At 39.1% G+C, this 20852-nt stretch overlaps 1 protein-coding gene across 2 annotated transcripts in view; it reads right to left on the bottom strand.

The window, feature by feature from the left end:
- The window catches only part of col18a1b (collagen type XVIII alpha 1 chain b), a 315691-nt gene that overhangs the window by 19483 nt on the left and 275356 nt on the right, over positions 1 to 20852 (bottom strand). For both annotated transcript variants that reach the window (XM_039756370.1, XM_039756369.1), the window contains 9 exons: positions 20462 to 20497; positions 19204 to 19248; positions 17837 to 17911; positions 9336 to 9389; positions 8825 to 8855; positions 7886 to 7975; positions 6744 to 6778; positions 5424 to 5561; positions 1915 to 2068 (listed from right to left, as the gene is read on the bottom strand). In XM_039756370.1, coding sequence (XP_039612304.1) covers positions 1915 to 2068; positions 5424 to 5561; positions 6744 to 6778; positions 7886 to 7975; positions 8825 to 8855; positions 9336 to 9389; positions 17837 to 17911; positions 19204 to 19248; positions 20462 to 20497 — 658 coding nt within the window. The remainder of the gene's footprint in view (positions 1 to 1914; positions 2069 to 5423; positions 5562 to 6743; positions 6779 to 7885; positions 7976 to 8824; positions 8856 to 9335; positions 9390 to 17836; positions 17912 to 19203; positions 19249 to 20461; positions 20498 to 20852) is intronic.

Here is a 20852-nt window from a genome sequence, read left to right on the forward strand (position 1 = left end):
CAGAGCTATTGTTTGTGTGCAGGACGGAGGCTTGATGGGGGGTTCGCTGCCCACCCATAACGCTGCCGCAGTTACTACTCCTGACTGGGCGCAGGCTGGATGGAGCAGGAGGGGGTGTTTCACTGCCCACCCGCCACACACGGCTGCCTGGTTTGTTCGCGGTGGGCAGCTGGTGATGCTGCAAACAGTTACCTGGTTGTGGCTGAACGGAGGTCATTGAGGGTGAACAGGGTGGCGGGGTGTACCATTGTAGTGTGCCTCGGGTGGCTGCCTGTTGAATGGGAGTGGTGGTGGGCAATTAGCTACCGTGTTTGTTCTCGGCGGGCGGATGCTGCAAGCAGCATACTGCAATGGAGATGACAGTGAGGGGGCTGGTGATGAACCGCCCGTCGATGCCCCATTCATTCTCAATAGCAAGTGCAAGTCTGCTTGTACTGTTACGCACATAGCAGGAAGTTGTCTCTTATCAGTACATCAGACGTGTTGACGACGGGTGCCTTCCTGCTGTGACAGCGTGTACAGTGCTGTGCAGAAGAGCTCATCTTAACCTTTTGTCTTCACCCTTCAAGAATGTCTCTGAAACACAAATCTGATGCAAGTGCTGGTGATACAGTAAAGAAGAGAAAAACCATCACCACTGAAAATAAAGTAGAAATAATAAAAAGGTCAGAGAGAAGTGAAACTCCATCATTCATTGACAGAGCACTTGGTTACAGCCGGCCAACAATAGCATTTATTAAAATAATGTACCTGTTCTGACTTACATACGAATTCATCTTAAGTACAAACCTACAGTCCCTATCTCATACGCAACACGGGGCCTGCCTGTATTCAAAGATGCAAATTTTTCATAGATTCATTCAGCTTTTTAAATCTTATTTCTACAAATCTTAACTTGGCATTGACTGTTCAATACACATTCTTAATGCAAGTTTTTATATACATAAAAGCTTTATCACAAAGATAAAGAAAGTGGCAGTTAACAAGCTGCACTTTTAATATGTATGAGGGGTAGATGATATTAACAACATCAAGAACCAGCAACTCCCTCCATTGTTTGCATTATGAACTTATACGTCTGCTTGCACTTTAAGAGAAATACATCAGTCTCCACAACAGTCCACACTTGCAAACATGTGCATTCGATTTATGGTCCCTACAGCACTCTACTTTTTACTTTTGATAAGAACCATATTCCAGTGTCTCTGGAGTAATATACCCTTATAGCACTGGCAAACAGCAGAGTAACAGCATAAACCCTAAAGACTGGTTAAACCCCATAAAATATTTCTGAAAACAGCAATGAAGGAGATAAAATCAGTGCAACATTTGGTGGTGGGTACTAAAAGTTCAAATGGCAGACTTCACTTATGATTTGGTGGCGCTTTGGCTGGATGTATTCCTTTTAGTCAATGCACAGCAATATATCTCATTCTTAAATGCTTTACTTAAAGTAAAAAAAAAAAAGCAGTTGGTTTTATTAAATCTTTTTTATTTAATTCAATGTATACTATAGTGAATATACATCCAATGAACTCAGTCTGGTCTGCCTCTATATTTAAAATGGAAATCGCAACAAACTGAACAAAAAAGGCGGAATAAAATTTTGAGTTCTACGTTTTCTGTATTTACTACATGTTGACCAAAGGACAGATTTTGGTAATGTTTTCAAAACTTTTCATTCTTCTTCAAGACAGATATTTGTTTCATTTCTTTGTGGAACAATTGTTAATAACATTGTAGGTTTATCTGAACAAAACATCACTGCAAAGAAGGTTTATTAGCATTTGAAGACTTTATTCTCAGCAGTGTGAATATGTATGCAAATAAAGTCAAGAAATATAAACCACCAAATTATTAGCAGCAGGTCAATAATACCCCATATAAACTTAAACCAATGGATAAAATGCTTACTGTGCCTGGAAGCTCCCGGTGAGGCACTTGGTCCTGGAGGTCCTGGTAAGCCTGGCTGGCCTGGAGGACCTGGGCGGCCATCATAACCGACGCCAGGGGGTCCTTGATGCCCTGGTGGACCTGGAGGGCCCCTAATTGAATCACCTTTAGGGCCCTAAATGTTAAAGAAAGAAAAAAAAAAACAAACTAATAAATTACAGTAACAGTTTGTTTTTTCATTAATAGATTCATCAACTAATCAATACAAGTCAAAATTTAAGAAATTAAACAAACATTCTGATGGCATATTAAAACATGTATAGTTAATAATCCATATTAGTTGCTTAAAACAGTTAAAATAGATATTTAGAACGCAGAATAGAAAATTGATCATTATGATGAAAAATATTTTGTTTTCTTTTGTCATGAATTTTAGGGCTTAATGTTATTCAGAGCCCATGTCTGTATTTATTTCTTCATTTTGAATTTTGTTTCACTTGTTTGTGATTACTTATTTTATTTATTTTATTTTATGTGATGTCACTTTGTACTTGTTACTTGTAATGAATGAGCCGTGTTGCTAATGCATCACGACTGGATGTTGCATCGGATAATATCAACAATTTAAGATGCTGTGCAGTTTGCTCTGTCCAAGTTTCTGGATGAGCAACAAACACATTTTGCGGTACATTAGTGAGTTGTCGAGGGACCTTTGGCTATGTGTTGTTGTTTTTGATTCATGTACTGGGCTTTGGTGTTTCAGCTTTGTTTTCCCTTTAATAGCTTTTAACTACGACACATTTCAGACTATAATTTTCCATGCTCCTTTCCTATATGCCAGTTCTGCTTACTTTTCACATTACCTATTTAAAAAATTCAACCCCTTGGATGTTTTCACATTTTATTGCTATATCACAGTGAATTTAATTTGGCTTTTTTGACACTAGTCATCTGAAAAAGGCTCCTTACTGTCAAAGTGAGAACAGATCACTGCACACTGGTCTAAATGAATTACAGGTATAATTCATTAGCACAAAATAACTGATTGCATAGAGTACATATTCACCCTTTTTAATGTGACCCACCTAAACTATCACTGGCACAGCCAAATGGTTTGAGATGTCACAGAATTACTTTAGTGGAGATCACCTATCTGGGGTTTCAATTGACAGCAGCATAAATGCACCTTATCCTGAAGGTCCAACTTGTGGAGAGTCAGTATGGTGGACTAACATACACAACAAAGACAAAAGAACACTCCAGGCAACTCTAGGAAAAGGTGGTTGAAAAGCACAAGTCAGGAGATGAAGACAAAAAATATCCAAGTCACTGAACATCCCTCGGAGTCCAGTTAAGTCAGCCATTCAGAAATGGAACGAGTAAGGCACTGTTGTACATCTGCTTTGAGCAGGCCATCCCCAAAAACTGAACAATTGTGCAAGAAGAAAACTAGTGAGGGAGGCCATCAAGGGACCTATGAGAACTCTGAAGGAGGAAGGTACAAGCCGCAGTGTGTGAGAATGGAGGGACTCTGCAGACATCCACAGTTATGCAGTGCTTCACCAGTCATACGGATTACAGTATGTGAGTGTGGCAAAGAGAAAACTACTGGTTAAAAAAAAAAACACATTTGACATCTCAGCTAGAGTTTGCCAGAGGGCACATGAGAGACTGAAGTTAGTTAGAAGAAGGACCTATGGTCTATTGAGAACAAAACAGAGCTGTTTGGCCATCAGACTAAACACAACTTTATGAAAAACACTCCATTCCCTTCATGGTGGATGCAACAACATGCCATGGGGATGTTTTTTGCAGCAGGCCCAGGAAGGCTTATGAGGGAAAAATGAATGCAACAAAATACAGGGAAATCCTGGAGGAAAGCCTGATGTAGTCCGAAAGAAACCTGTACCTTGGGAGAGGATTTGTTTTCCAGCAAGACAAAAGACCCCAAGCAGAAAGCCAAATCTACACTAGGGTGCCTTTAAAAAAACATCACTGTTAGTGTGCCTAGTGGTAGAATCAGAGTCCAGAGCTCAATTCATTTGACAATTTGGGACTGACCTTGAAAAAGTCTTTTCACTTGTGACTCTCATGGGGTCAACCTGACAAAGCTTGGGCAGTTCTGTAAGTAAGAATGGGGGAAAGTGCAACATCTTATACAGGGACCTGTGTACACCCACTCAAGGCTGTCATGGCTGACAAACTGACCTGAAGGAGGTGAATACTAATGTGATCAGTTATTTTGTGCTTTATATTTGTAATTCATTTAGACCACTTTAAGAGAATGCTGTTTTGACTTTGACATTAAAAAGTATTTTTCTGTTGATCAGTGTCAAAAATGCCAAATTAAATCCACTGTGGTTTAGTGTTGTATAACAATAAAATGTGGGGCGAGTACTTTTTATAGGAGCTGTATACAATGGTAGACTTCTTGACAGAGAAAATACTGTTCACAGAATTAGGAAAATCTCACAAAGGAGAAGCTGTACAAACAAAGACAGGGCCATATATGCATGCAGTATAACAATATAGAGAGTAGCGTTGCACAATATACAGGTACTGAAAAAGTACTGTGGGGAAAAAAAACTATTTTTAACACAATACAATTTCTTTAATTTTGGCATCAGAAGTAAATGGTAGTTTTTTAAGTTTCAGTCATTTATTAGCACGATTGGAATTTCAAGGGGCACCTGCTCTTTGATTCTTAAATTAAACATACAAAGTACGTGTGATATCTACCTCGAATCACCAAATGGGACAGCTCTAGCTACTCTTCAAATGTATATACTGTATGTTAAAATAAATGTGTTACACATTCAAAAGAAACGGGCAACCGCTCTACTTAATCATTTGCAGAGTGCGGCAGAGCAGGGAGGAATGAAGCAGCCCTGAGGTGGGGGTTTGATGGGAGTTATCCGTTATTCGCTCCAGAACTGTTTTGGTACCGGTACGGAGGTCTGAAAGCTGGTATTGATACAAATGTCAAATTTTAGTACCAATCCCACGCTAATGGAGAGCTTCCAGGCTTTAAAAGAGAACGTGGCACTGACTTAGAGTGTGGCCAGTCGTTCACTTCTTACGGAGGTAAAAACTGAATATTTTAATTCAATGGCATCTTGCTGCACACTTGGCAGCACTCCAGCTCTCAAGTGAAGAATGCATTAAATGTTAACATCCTGACATCCGCAAAGGTGATCTCCACATGGTAGAGAAAAGTAGAGGAACGAAATGGCTCCCTGGAGGGACAGTCCTGAAAACAGGATTTCAAAATTTCTAAATAAGAAGTAATGGAGGTGCAAAGGAGTTATCTTTTTATTTAATTTACTGAAAGATGTACAATAGACTGTCAAAAATATACTGTCATGTCAGGTTAAAATGTACTTCACATCACAGTGTGTTGTCTTATGAAAATGACAAAGAATAAAGTAATATTTAAATGAGAGGATATTGAGAAGCTTCAATGTGCATTAAGTGAGAAATACAGTAGAGTTATTCATTTCAGATTTTTTATAAAAAGGTGAAAGTCTTACTGGGAGTCCTTGGGGACCTGGTTTTCCAGGAGGGCCTTGAATTCCTGAGAATCGGGAATCGTAATATCCTCCTCCTCCTCCTGGTTCTCCCTTCTCTCCTTTCAGTCCCACGTCTCCCCTCTCCCCTTTCAGTTCTCTCTGTTGATTATATGATTGACTTGAGTACATCAGGAAACAAGGTTATATTTACCAGTAATACTTCAATATCAAAACTTAGCAACATAAGAATAGTTTAACTTCACTCTGACTGACATCTACTGAGAGCTCTTTCTGGTGGCACAGAATTCTGCTTTGTTTGTTGATTGTGTGCAGGTAGACCCTCATATATTCTACGCCCATATACAGTATTATGTTACATTAATGTCCTCCATCCTCACAGTTTTTAATGTCTAATGAATTCATTTGGTATGCATGTCTGCACCTCAAGTACTTTTCAATTCGGTTTTAATGACCCAGTCAGGTATGGGCAAGGACTTGTCTGTCAATGCAAAACTGTGCACTTGCAACGTGAAAAAACAAAACAAAAAAACTATGAAAGATGCTAGTCATAATAATTGATGATCACTGGCTCTAAATTAGCTAGCAATTTTATGGTTTCACTCTCTAGGTAGAAACCCAATGCAATTTGTATTTAAAGTCAACAGTATTTTTTTTCTTTTTCATTTTTGCTAGATTTACGTTTTCTGTTGCCCTCTCCATAGTTTTACACCCGTGTCTGTTGTGCAGAACTAGAACATTTAAAAAAGCTACAAACATGCAATGGGACCAACCCTAACAAATACAAGGATGCATCTCTTGCTTCCAGTTAACGATAAATCAACAATAGCATCTTATACTTTGCTTCTCTTGTCAAGTCTAAGCTAAAAAATCTCAATGCTCAAATTAGAATTAACATCTCAGTATGTTCAAATCATGTGATCACTGGTCAAACAAGGGTCTTCGTGGGGCTACCAGTGCTCTATCTGAATCAAAAAATATTGACATTTTCTTATAGTCTTTCCCTAGTTTGTATCATTTAATAACTTCAAGTCAGTAACTTTATCATAGAGTTTTCCTTTTTTCAGCCTTATTTTAAATTTGTTTCACAATAAGGTGTATTAAAATAAGCTGACCTACTGAGACAGGACTCAAGGCACCCAAGTAAATTTAGCTTCAGTAGTTTGTGTGTGTCCTGCGGTGGGCTGGCACCCTGCCCAGGATTGGTTCCTGCCTTGTGCCCTGTGTTGGCTGGGATTGGCTCCAGCTGACCCCCGTGACCCTGTGTTAGGATTCAGCAGGTTGGAAAATGGATGGATGACAAGAAATAGGAGGGGTTCTTACCTTTAATGAGTGAACATCAAAGTTTGACAGTGACCCTGCAAAAAATATTTTTATATGTAACTTGCACATACAAGTAACAGTAAATACAAAAGATCATTATTTTCCAAACGGCAACGTAAATCATTTCAGACCAAATACTTATAAGAGTCATCACATATGAAATCCTAAAAGTACACCTGATATATAAACTGGCATTGCACCTACAGCCCATTTTTGGCCTTACTGGTGGCAACTCCACATTGGCTTTTCCAGCAAGGTTCAACTGGTCTACTTAGGCCCACCAGGTTATCACTCCATCCCTAGGCTTGGCTTCTAAGGTGGACCTCAGTACTCTGATCTGGCAAAGCCATTTCTTTGTTGTTGTTAGAAGTCTTAAAACAGGGTCCTTCTGCAATGCCAAGGTTATGATCGTCATGAACTCTGATGATCTTATGAGAGTTAGTAAATAAAAAAATAAACAACTGATTTGCAGAGGATTTTAAAACCTTATTCTTGACTGAAATCATTTAATTAATTGCCAGTGTTAATTTATTTTTAATATCAAGAGCTCACGAGGAGCAATAGGCTTACAGTGGACTTCTCATCTGCACATGTTAAGCACAAGTCAGCACTCTCTGGCCTCATGATTAGTGAGTAGAACAACCTTACTTGGAAACTCCAGTCTTCCTTATCTAAAGTGACTACCTTACCTCATAGTGTACAATATTGATTTTACTAGCTGTTTGAATTCTTTTTTTAAGTGTGTTTTTGCTTTTTTATAAGCCACATACTTCCTCAATGTTCCGGCATCACTTTATCTTTACAAAATATAATGGCATCATTGAAATAAACTGAGTAAAATCAATTACTGAATTATCTGAAATCCTTGATGGTACAGTCATACACTCCTGTGAATTAAATCTGTTGCTGTGTCTCAGTATTAGATCCAGTCTTTTTTTTTTGTTTGCAGGCATGTCAACTAATGTGGAAATATTTTTTCCTGTTGTATGTGGCTGATGTGTGATGTAGTGCTGGCCACGAAGAGTACGAGCTGAAGAAATGCTTCTGGCAAGCCTAACAGACAACATTCTATGGGTAGGCTTGATGTGGAACACTGTAGGTAAAGCACAATAAAAAGTTTTAAGAAAGCAGTTTTTGCATACCAGGTTGTCCGGGAAGTCCAGGCTGTCCTGGTTCTCCTGGCTCTCCTTTCTCTCCTGGATACCCTGGGAATCCTCTTTCTCCTTTACCACCTATTCATAGATAGAACAATTAAAACCTTTTTCCTCACCTCATCCCATACAGGATTATATGACACACATACATTATTCATTTTTCATATGATGCAAACTGTAGATTCTTTTTGATCAATAATAATTGAGGCATGTTGTAATGAACAAAAAAGAAAAAGGCATGTGGCAGCAAGGGTGGCACAGTGGGTAGCTATGCTGCCTCGCAGTTAGGAGACCTGGGTTCGCTTCCCGGGTCCTCTCTGCGTGGAGTTTGCATGTTCTCCCCGTGTCTGCGTGGGTTTCTTTCCACAGTCCAAAGACATGCAGGTTAGGTTCATTGGCGATCCTAAATTGTCCCTAGTGTGTGCTTGGTGTGTGGGTGTGTGTGTCAGTGTGTGGGCACCCTGCCTGGGGTTTGTTCCTGCCTTGCACCCTGTGTTGGCTGGGATTGGCTCCAGAAGACCCTGTAGTTAGGATATAGTAGGTTGGATAATGGATGGATGTGGCAGCAACACATAAGTGTAAAGCAGTTTCTGGTATGGTTACTACTATATGTTGTGTTCTGTTTGTGTAGGTACATTATCTAAAACATTTGAATGTGATTTCCTCAGATTAAGAGGCCTATTTGGTTCTTTTTGGTTTATGATCCAAAGCTGGCAGTTTGAATAGACAATCATGTCCGTTTGTCCAATCAGAGCAAAAGTCACCAAGAATGACAATTAACTAAGACCTGGAATACACTACAAAAAATCTGTAAGCTACAAAACAAGCTTTGCTAAGGACTTGAATAATAAAGTTTGTAATTTAGATTTTGAAAACAATATGTCAAATGCAAAGAAAAATAATCTTATATTTTTAAATCTACTATACCTGTGAGCACACGACCTGCTCCACCCGTTTCCTACAAAAAAATAACCGATAGTACAGTGAATCCCACATATAAAGGAGAATTTAGTGCTTTACTGTATACTAAATGAAAGTATGTGAAGTAGCCAATTGCTGATTCGCACACATTTTAGGAATTTAAGCTCTGAAATATTGTTAGGTATGAGGAGGATCCCTAAATAATTTGGCTAAATGCCATCTTATTAATTTATTTGATTACTTCAGATGGCCCTCTTTAGGTGGAATTTTGCATTTGGATAAAAATATTCTGCAAATTTATTTGCTTACTAACATTTTCAAAAAATTTAATTTACTGTCTGTATTATTAAGTATTAACATAATTTAACCAATATTTGACACTCACATTCTTTTTACAATCTCATGGATTTCTTAACAATGAAAACTGCCCCATTATTAGACACATTACAGTTGTTTTCGGTCTTTCAATATAAGCTGAGGCCAAACAGAAACCCTTGAAAACTGGGATTGTACTTACGTCATATCCTGCAATCCCTGGAGGCCCAGGTGGACCGGGAGGACCTGGAGGACCCTAGAAAATTTCAAATTAAGTTACTGATTATTATAATGATAAACACGCTGACATCTTAATCCAAGGCCACTTGCAAGTTCAAGATTCATTACAACTACAGTGATGTGAAAAACTATTTGCCCCCTTCCTGATTTCTTATTCTTTTGCATGTTTGTCACACAAAATGTTTCTGATCATCAAACACATTTAACCATTAGTCAAATATAACACAAGTAAACACAAAATGCAGTTTTTAAATGATGGTTTTATTATTTAGGGAGAAAAAAAATCCAAACCTACATGGCCCTGTGTGAAAAAGTAATTGCCCCCTGAACCTAATAACTGGTTGGGCTACCCTTAGCAGCAATAACTGCAATCAAGCGTTTGCGATAACTTGCAATGAGTCTTTTACAGCGCTCTGGAGGAATTTTGGCCCACTCATCTTTGCAGAACCGTTGTAATTCAGCTTTATTTGAGGGTTTTCTAGCATGAACCGCCTTTTTAAGGTCATGCCATAGCATCTCAATTGGATTCAGGTCAGGACTTTGACTAGGCCACTCCAAAGTCTTCATTTTGTTTTTCTTCAGCCATTCAGAGGTGGATTTGCTGGTGTGTTTTGGGTCATTGTCCTGTTGCAGCACCCAAGATTGCTTCAGCTTGAGTTGACGAACAGATGGCCGGACATTCTCCTTCAGGACTTTTTGGTAGACAGTAGAATTCATGGTTCCATCTATCACAGCAAGCCTTCCAGGTCCTGAAGCAGCAAAACAACCCCAGACCATCACACTACCACCACCATATTTTACTATTGGTATGATGTTCTTTTTCTGAAATGCTGTGTTCCTTTTACGCCAGATGTAACGAGACAATTGCCTTCCAAAAGTTCAACTTTTGTCTCATCAGTCCACAAGGTATTTTCCCAAAAGTCTTGGCAATCATTGAGATGTTTCTTAGCAAAATTGAGACGAGCCCTAATGTTCTTTTTGCTTAACAGTGGTTTGCGTCTTGGAAATCTGCCATGCAGGCTGTTTTTGCCCAGTCTCTTTCTTATGGTGGAGTCGTGAACACTGACCTTAATTGAGGCAAGTGAGGCCTGCAGTTCTTTAGACGTTGTCCTGGGGTCTTTTGTGACCCCTCAGATGAGTTGTCTCTGCACTCTTGGGGTAATTTTGGTCAGCCGGCCACTCCTGGGAAAGTTCACTACTGTTCCATGTTTTTGCCATTTGTGGATAATGGCTCTCACTGTGGTTCGTTGGGAGTCCCAAAGCTTTAGAAATGGCTTTATAACCTTTACCAGACTGATAGATCTCAATTACTTCTGTTCTCATTTGTTCCTGAATTTCTTTGGATCTTGGCATGATGTCTAGCTTTTGAGGTGCTTTTGGTCTACTTCTCTGTGTCAGGCAGCTCCTATTTAAGTGATTTCTTGATTGAAACAGGTGTGGCAGTAATCAGGCCTGGGGGTGGCTACGGAAATTGAACGAAGGTGTGATACACCACACTTTAGGTTATTTATTAACAAGGGGGCAATTACTTTTTCACACAGGGCCATGTAGGTTTGGATTTTTTTTCTCCCTAAATAATAAAAACCATAATTTAAAAACTGCATTTTGTGTTTACTTGTGTTATATTTGACTAATGGTTAAATGTGTTTGATGAACATTTTGTGTGACAAACATGCAAAAGAATAAGAAATCAGGAAGGGGGCAAATAGTTTTTCACACCACTGTATTTACAGGTAAAGCGAGAGCAGAGGCAGTTTAGAGTCACCCAGCTGGACAGGGTCAGGAATTGAACTGACAATTCTGAGGTTTTAAAGTCTGGTATATCAGCAAGCATATCATACTGCCTTTCCTTTAATATCTTAAAATAAACAGAGATTTATTGGTAGTGATTCAGCTTCCCTAACTGTAGCCTACCAGTTTCTTAAATTGAATTTAATCTGACTTGTTATTTGAACTTCCTGTGCTCAATCTAAAATCCAAAAAATGAATAGTTCAATTGTTATTAATTTTGAAATTCAGAAAAATTGTTATTACCGCCATTTCCTTCAGTACACTGAATTCTATCAATTTTCCAAATTGTATGTTTTGATTTATCATTTTACTAAATCAAAAAGGCTAATACCTTCCACTCCACATTTCAATAGGCAGGTTAAATATACACTGGTAGAAATTTCTGATCAGCTGGATGGTAACAGGAACCAAAGCAAAAGGTCTGATTAAACTGAATATTCCATGAACCTAAAGAATTGCTTTCCAATTAAGAAACAGTTTAACACTAGAATTACCAGAGCCTACGAAAAAAATCGTAGATCCAGCCCACCTAAAATCCCATCACACCTCTTCGTCAGCGTCTTTTGTCCTGTAAATGTGCCGATAAAGACAATCAGCAAGCAGCCTGGTATCCCATCCCCCCACCACTGCAGAATGTGCACCATGTTCTCCCAGCTCATGCCTTGATTGATTATCTGGGAGTGAAGTGATGGAGTTTTAGAGTAGAAATAATAGATCATTATTTGGAACACATGCATTTCATGTGTGTTCCGTTTCTATAATAATCTGTGTAAACACATTGTTAAAATAGAAACTTTTTCATATTTTAGTAGTAAATGACAAAATGTTGGCATAAACTATATAATGGATGAAGCCTGAAGTCCAAAGATCAAATAAACACTTTCACAAAAGGTTCAAGGACGATACAACAGCTTCCGTGGCGTAGCGGTAAGATATGCTGACTTGTAATCAAGAGTCCCCGGTTCGATCACGACTGCCTCCTATATTTGCCGTTTTCAGTAGTGAGCTGCTCTTATTGTTAACCCCTTGTAGGCGATTTTCACGAAATCACTTCAAACCTCTTCCAGCCTGAGTGCAGCCGAGGTGGCGTATGTATCCCACCAATGCCGGTCGATGCGTATTCGATACATACTAAGGATCGCATTGGAAGCACTGGTCATCCAGCAGTCGTAGTAGAAACTATATCCACCTGATGGAAGCGAAGTGTTGGCGTGGCTGTGCATGTGGATTTTGGCTGCTAATTTCGAGAAATTGTCCAAATTTGAGGAAAGTTGTGCTAAAATAAAAATACATACCAGTTTATTGTTTGCTTGTGTGCTATATTCAAATTAACAATCTCCACTTAATTTACCATCTGTTTGACAGCAAAAACACAAATTTATTTTTTTATATAATTGTAAATAAATGTAGGCAACAAGGGGTTAATATTATACACTACACACATACACTTGGTTTGAGTCTGTAACTGACGTTGTACATTTATAGGACTTGTAAAAGTTACCATTTTTTTCTCACTTTTATTCTCAGTCATGATCACTATACATACTACCGCCCTAGGGATCTTATGCTGTTAGCTTTTATTTGAAACTGGGAATAACTGTAGATGTGAGTGGTGTTTTGAGGCAGTGGATCTGGATATTCTCTGATCTGGAGGGATAAAAGCTGACACACAAAAGCTGGTGAATCTGCCTTCTTCGTATCTCACCGTCACTTGATTTTTTTTTTAAATTCAGTTTTATTGAGTGTTCCTGCTCACGCTGAATTAGTATGCACCTTATGGTCAATGATATAAAAAAAAAAACAAAAAACCCAGAGACATAGGTATATATGATATTTGCAATTATTCATTTTATGACCTGTATAGTACATTTCGGAAAACATTGTGGCATGGATGCAACATTATTCATATTATTCATATTTATTCACATAACATCTTGCAGTTGTAATTGGAGACCGCGTGTTCCCCTCCCCCCCCCCGATCTTGCCAGTCTCCACGTTGCTGTATGGTGCTGTTTCTTTTGTACTCCAGGACATGCAGAGGAAAGAATAGTACAGAGAGGTCAGTTCAGCGCTATATGCAATCATCAAATTCTAATGTTAACAGTTCACACACACACAATGACCGTCCTTCCTACATTTACGAAATGTGTACCTGTTGCAATGTACACACTTCTCTCTATGCTGTGGTTTCTATTACACACCTGAAAGAAAGAGACAATATATGTGACATTTGAAGAAATCATTTTATGACCTGAATAGTACCAATCAGAAAACATCATCGCAAGAATGCAATATTATTTGAAAGCGAACAGAATCAGATCGGGTGTGAATTTATACTGGCGCTGTTAGTTACAGTCAGATCAGGAGGGGCGGGGGGTTAGAGAATGATCATGATTGAGAGAATAAAACTGAAAAAAAGCTAACTTTTATAAGTACAATAAATTTATACCCAGTGTCCCATATATTTGTCTCTTTTTTTCTCCGTGCTGCGTTGACATCAAGCACCAGGCGTGAGCTTATGTATATGTATATGTATAGTGATCATAACTGAGAGAATAAAAGTGAGAGAAAAAAGGGAGCTGTAACAAGTCCTATAAATGTACACCATCTGTTGCAGAGGCAATTTAAGTGTATGTGTGTACTGTATAATCTATACTAATAAAAGGCAAAGCCCTCACTCACTCACTCACTCACTCACTGACTCATCACTAATTCTCCAACTTCCCGTGTAGGTAGAAGGCTGAAATTTGGCAGGCTCATTCCTTACAGCTTACTTACAAAAGTTGGGCAGGTTTCATTTCGAAATTCTACGCCTAATGGTCATAACTGGAAGGTATTTTTCTCCATTAACTGTAATAGAGTTTAGCTGGAAAGACGTGGGGGGCGGAGTTTCGTGTGACATCATCACGCCTCCCACGTAATCACGTGAACTGACTGTCAACGCAGTGCGTAGAAAATCAGGAAGACCTCCAAAAAGCGCTTAAGAAAACTTGCATTATATAATTGAGAAGGCAGCGAAAAACAATAAGAAGCGAGCGAGTGGCATATACTACCATATTCATGAGTGCTGCTACCTCGGAAAGAAAGCAAGGTGCAAACCTAAACTTTAAATTAAGTTCATAGACAGGCTACCGCTGGCGTTTCACATGCCCACGGGAATGCGGGATACAAGTTTAATGAGAGGACGCAGGATATAAACGAGAGTTTTGATCACTTTGTAACTAAGTTAAAATTGTAGGTGAAGGGGTGTGCTTATGCAAATTCCGAGAGACTGTGTTTGTGGGGATTGACAGTTAAGGCGGGTGGGGGAGTCACGTCATCATCACCCCTCCCATTCATCTCATTTCGTTCTTAGCACAAGCACAGCTGAGAAGCTTCGATGCATGTGCTCCTTAACGCGTTAAAAAATAATGCATTTAATCACACTTTGCATTACAAGCAAAGGGAGCTTTTGTCAATGCATGATTTCCTGGTACACCGATTACATTGATCACCGTATCCCGATTCATTTTACCCTCGCACCACCTTAGTTTGAGAAGAAGTATGAAAAATATGAGGTTAACACAGAAAAACAGATCACCAATTCAAGCTTTATGAATAATCGATTCGCCATCAATATTTGTTTTGGTAAAGCCATCCTCCTTCCATTTTATAAGTTTTCCGCCACTAGCCATGATTAAATGAACGGTAAAAAAGTAAGAGCAAAGCGAGGGTGACTTATTTAGGCAGGCATTTATATGACAGCAACACTCATGACAATGTCAATCATGTTACGCTGTTATTAAAAGGTTTCCTTTTCTTTTTCATTACTTCTTTAACACACTACTTCTCCGCTGCAAGGCGCGGGTATTTTGCTATATATATAATATATGAATGACCTCCAAAGAGCGCTGAGACTTTTGATATCATGAACGTGTGTACAAAAGGGGTCTCCTGCCCAGCAAAAGTCGAGCAGCCAGCGCGTGCATAGCTGTGCCGGCCTTTGAGACGCTGACTGCGCTTCTGCCTTAAGTCAAAGTGAGCACTTTTAATTTTTTCTTCCTCCCCTGCGCTATAGCCCAGACAAGTGCAAACACGGGACCCCTTTTCTACACCACGGCAAAATAATATTAAGGCGATTCACACTTTCTTTTGCACGTATACGATTATGAGGTCCTCAGCTCGGATTATGAAGATACGCACAGGAGTGGAAGACTCACAGTGCCATCACAGCCGATTAATGGCGGGGACGTCTCACCAGTCTACACAAGACCCACTGCGACTGTCCCCAGAAGATGCTCATATCGTCAGCGAACACATCTCTATACTATATAAAAGGAAAGGCAACTTTCCTTTCTTTACACCTTTTTTCCTTTTATCCCAAACCAAAGCCTTTCTCTCTTAACATTGCAAAGGACACAAAAATAATTTTCTTTAATTGCCGGTAAGGCACATTACCAGAGGCACAAATTTGAAAGTTCACATAGAAAATGTAATTTCTATACCACAGCCGTCGTGTAGCGCCTTTCAAAAGGGATCTACTACCGAGAGATGATCCATATACATTTTAGCTGCTGTTAGTTACTTACCTGTTGTGTTACACAGTCTTTAAAATGTAGTTTACCTGAAACCACTCCAGTAGTGCTCAATGTACCTGTACTTCTTAAAAGTCAATGTTTTACTGTTTAATAACTTATAGACTACATTTTATTATTTTTCCCTTGCAATCAGTGACCAAAGCTATACACACACATATAGACACATACAAACATACACACAAGTATATATATATGTGTATATATATGTATGTATGTGTATATATATATATATACACACACACACCCCTATCTAGATTATATATATATATATATATATATATATATATATATATATACACACATATATATAATTTGTGTGTGTGTATGTATGTATGTGTATGTGTGTATATATATATATATGACAGCAACAATCCAAGCTGTGATAAAACAGTAAAAAGGAGGCATGTCAGACGTCGTGGTACATTTTCTGATGCAGCTAGACGAAAATAACTTTGTGACGCTGCCACCAAATACACAAAACAATTACATTGACAATCATGTTACGTTATTTTTAAAATTTTTCCTTTTCTTTTTCGTACCTTCTTTAACACACTACTTCTCCGCTGCGAAGCGCGGGTATTCTGCTAGTATTAACAATAAGAGCAACTCACTACTGAAAACGGCAAATACAGGAGGCAGTGGGGATCGAACCGGGGACTCTTAATTACAAGTCAGCAAATCTTACCGCTACACCACGGAAGATATTGTATCGTCCTTGAACCTTTTTTGAAAGTGTTTATTTGATCTTCAGGCGTCACACATTCTATAGTTTATGTCAACATTTTGCCATTTACTGCTAAAATATGAAAAACGTTTCTGTTTTAACGATGTGTTTACACAGATTATTGTACAAACGGAACACACATGAAATGCATGTGTTCCAAATAAAGATCTATTATTTTCACTCTAAAACCCCAGCACTTCACTCCCAGATAATCAATCAAGGCATGAGCTGAGAGAACATTATGCACGTTCTGCGGCAGTGGGGGGATGGGATACCAGGCTGCTTGCTGCTTGTCTTTATCGGCACATTTACAGCACAAAAGACACTGACGGAGAGGTGTGAACGGATTTAAGGTGGGCTGGATCTACGTGTTTTTTCGTACGCTCTGGTAATTCGAGTGTTAAAATGTAAGCCATGATTAGCCACCAGCTCTGTGGCTGGGGATCTGTACTGGTATCTGGAAGGTTGCTGGTTCAAATCCCATTAATTCCAGAAAGGATCTTACTCTGTCGGACCCTTTACCAAAAAATTGTTCCGGGGTGCTATACAATGGCTGACCCTGTGCTCTGACCTCTAAATGTCATGCAAAAAGACAACTTCCCCTCACGGATTAATAAAGCATATCAAATCACAATTAAAAATATGCTAAAAATATTGTTAATAAGTGAGAAGAAATAAACAAAAAAGATCTGATCAAAAAATTCACTGATTGAACTTGAAAAGCTTAAATGAATAAAGGTTTAGATAAGAATATGAACAAGAAGAATATGAATATGTAAGAATATGGAGTTACTGGAGCCTCCTTCTGGAGCCAGTCTAAGCCAGTCTTAGAAGAAGTGCCCGCAGGTGAGGGCCTGGTTGGGCACAGCTCGAAAACGTAATATGGGACTGCCATCCTGTGGGCCCACCACCTGCAGGAGGAATAGGTGCCGAGCACAATATGACCTGGGAGGTGATTGAAGTCATAGGCCTTGGCAGACAGGAACCCAGTCACACAAACTGGCGCTTGGGATGTGGGAGCTTTCTCCGCATGGTGGCTGGGCTCTCCCTTAGACATAGGTTGAGAGGTGTAGACATCTGAGTGAGGGTCAGAGTGGAGCCGCTGACCCTCCACATCGGAAGGAGCCATTTGAAGTGCTCCTGGATTCCACCCTGAGGAGGTTTATATCTCCCATATGGCCTGGAACTGCCTTGGGATCTCACAGTATGAGTTAGCAAGTTTTGCTGGGGAAAATGACATAAGGGCCTCACTGCTAAGACTGTCGCCCCCATAACCTGACATTGGATAAGCTATGGGAAAAGAATAAATGAAAATTTAAATACATAACATGTAAGAATAATCATCTTCTTCTGAAAGGATGAGCCACTTACCACCACAGCATATCTGCCACTGGGGTCTGCAGGCTCTCCCTTTTCTCCTTTGAATCCATTAAGTCCTGGACGGCCCTGTGAATATATAAATGTTGTTTAAACAGGTCATTAATCCATATATGGATTTTTTAATTGTAGTGTCGCAGGGAATCAGTGCCTCACATCAAGAACAAGGCAGACTCATCATTGGATATCAGCTCTCAAGTGGCCCTATCATTCACGCACCAATGCCAAGGTACTTAAGAATATTTTCTTTGTTTGGGTAATCACATTTTTTAATCAAATAAGTATAATAACTAAACAAATGCAAATGATTTTTAAAAATAAATTAAATAAAGAAGAACAACCATTACCAGCATCCACTTATTATTTTAAAAATCACAATTAAATATAAAGTTGTCTTCTAAAAGTATTAATGCAAAGGTCTTGAGCACAGAACAGGATATAAAAAAAGGATTCACGTAATCAAGAATATCAGTGTACCTTTACAAATGATAATAATGAGAGTAGAAATTTGACTGGCTATTATCAGGTTCTCTTACACTTTTGGGGGCTGCTTCAAGCCCATCTCCAACTCAATGGCTGTCATTCTGGTCCAATTATAGAAACATACGACGAGTGTAAACAACTGAGCTATAAGGTTGTGTGGGAAGAATTTCACTGTACTCTGTACATGTGAGAGGAATACTAGGAAGTGCTAAATAAAAATCACATTTACCTCTGCATTAATATTCTTATGAGTATTAACTACAGTACAGTGTAGAGCCACAATTATCTTACTCATCCCTTGCACAACATTTTCAACTGTTCATATGCTGTAGTACTGAGTCTGAAAGTTCATGTTGGTGTTCATGTTGCACAACTTTGTTACTAATATATGCTAGTGTGGCCTCAAGCTCAACAAAACAGCAAATGCTGGGCTTACAATTTTCTGATTTTCAGTAAGAAAACTTTGTTGTAATATCAAATCCCTTAGAAGTCTGTGTACTTTTTGCAAAAGATATGCAGTTTCTTATTGAATTAATTGTATAATTGATCATTGTGTATACAGTTTATTTCTGCCAAGTTTCTGATGATAAACATGTGAACTGTTTCATGCCAAGCTTGGCAGTTACTTTACATCTTAATTTACTGTACTAAGTGACATTGTCCTCATTTATAAACAAAACAAAATCTTCCAGCTTTAAACAAAAATAAAATGAATATTTACAGGCCAGTTTAAAAGGATAAACAGATCTGTGTTTATATGTAAAATGTAAATCTTTTAAAAAACAGATGTGAGATGGGTTTTGCTTCAAATAGTATTTTTCAGGTACAGCATTCATTACCAGGACTTTATTGCCAATAAGAAATCATTTGATACTCACAGGCCTGCCAGGCAACCCAATTTCACCTTTGTGTCCAGTTGCGCCCTGAATAGATAAAATAAAATTAAGTGCTTGTCAGCAAATCCAAATACAGATGTATACTACACAGTGTGGTATAGCGGGTCCACAGCTCACGTCAAGAGGCCAGTTTTAAATAAATAATCACCACGCTTGCAGATTAGCAAGGGGGCATGGTAGCTGTGTGGCTGAAGTGGTTCCTGAGGAGTTCATGATGTGGGCGTTTCTCACCTAAGTGCACAGGTGAGAAACGGTCCATATCCATAATTGTTCCCAGGAGCTGCTGATTGCCACAACTGCCATGTACTCTTGATAAATAGAAGCATGGGGTGGCTAGAGGAGGAGAGAGAAAGAAGAAAGAAAAAAGAAAAAGTAAAAGAAATAGAGGTTGCAGGGGAGCATGGAGCAAACCTGCATCGTCATATTTGGTGGCAGCGGTGGGATGAGCTGGCAGCGGGGACAGAAGAGGAGACAGAGCAGCAAGCGGGATTGGTGACAGACTTTTTAAAAAACCCACGGACCCAAGCCAGAGGAGGACATTTTTAAAGGACAGAGCTTTTTAATGGACATTTATTTATTGACTGTTTTTATTTGTCTTTTAAAAGTTCTTATTCTTTTAATGTCCTGTTTTTACGAAGGGTGGCTTGGGTTGGTTTTATTGTGGAATTATTTGTTTTAGTACTTTAATGGGGTGATTTTAGTGCAGTATAGTTTGTTGTGTGGCCGAGCTGTGGACCTGGGCCGCCAGTTGCACAGGGTTGGCAGTGGCGTGGAGCCTTCCCGTGCAGTTGGAGGCTTATGGGGGGTGGAAAGTGGTATAGCGGGTCCACAGCTCACGTCAAGAAACCAGTTTTAAATAAATAATCGCCGCGCTTGCAGCTTAGCGAGGGGGCATGGTGGTTGTGTGGCCGAAGCGGTTCCTGAGGAGCTTGTGATGTGGGTGTTTCTCACCTAAGTGCACAGGTGAGAAACGGTCCGCATCTGTAATTGTTCCCAGGACCTGCTGATTGCCACAGCTGCCACGTCCTCTTGATAAATAGAAGCACGAGGCAGCTAGAGGGGGAGAGAGAAAGAAGAAAGAAAAAAGAGAAAGTAAAAGAAACGGAGGTTGCAGGGGAGCATGGAGCAAACCTGCATCGTCACACACAGCACTACCTGCAGCTAATGTCTTTATATGACTTGAACCACAGGTTGGTGTTATTTAGAAACAACAAAGACAATGAACAATGGAAGAACTTACCACGGGGCCAAAAGGTCCTGGAGGTCCTCTGTCACCCTGAGGAATTAAGAGAAGAGAAACCATTTTAAGTGCTATTCTTCACTAATACAAATGCCATTGTATGCTCTCATAATTCTGTAGTAAGAAAATGTTAAAGTGAACAAAGTACGTATACTCACCAACTCCTAGTATGAATTGTTTTTTGTTGATCTTTTTGATACTTCATTATCATTGTTATAAACTGTTTCTCTTGATTGTGTGTAGTTTTCTACTGGATTAGTGCCCCACCTTATTTCGTATATTCTTTCCTTTGGCTTGGTTATTGGCTATTACAATATTATGTATAGTTTTATTTATACAGTGAATTTAGAAAGTATTCAGACCCCTTAACTTTCTGTAAATTTTTTGTGTT

The sequence above is a fragment of the Polypterus senegalus genome, chromosome 6 (genome assembly GCF_016835505.1).
Source record: "Polypterus senegalus isolate Bchr_013 chromosome 6, ASM1683550v1, whole genome shotgun sequence".
Lineage (NCBI taxonomy): Eukaryota > Metazoa > Chordata > Cladistia > Polypteriformes > Polypteridae > Polypterus > Polypterus senegalus.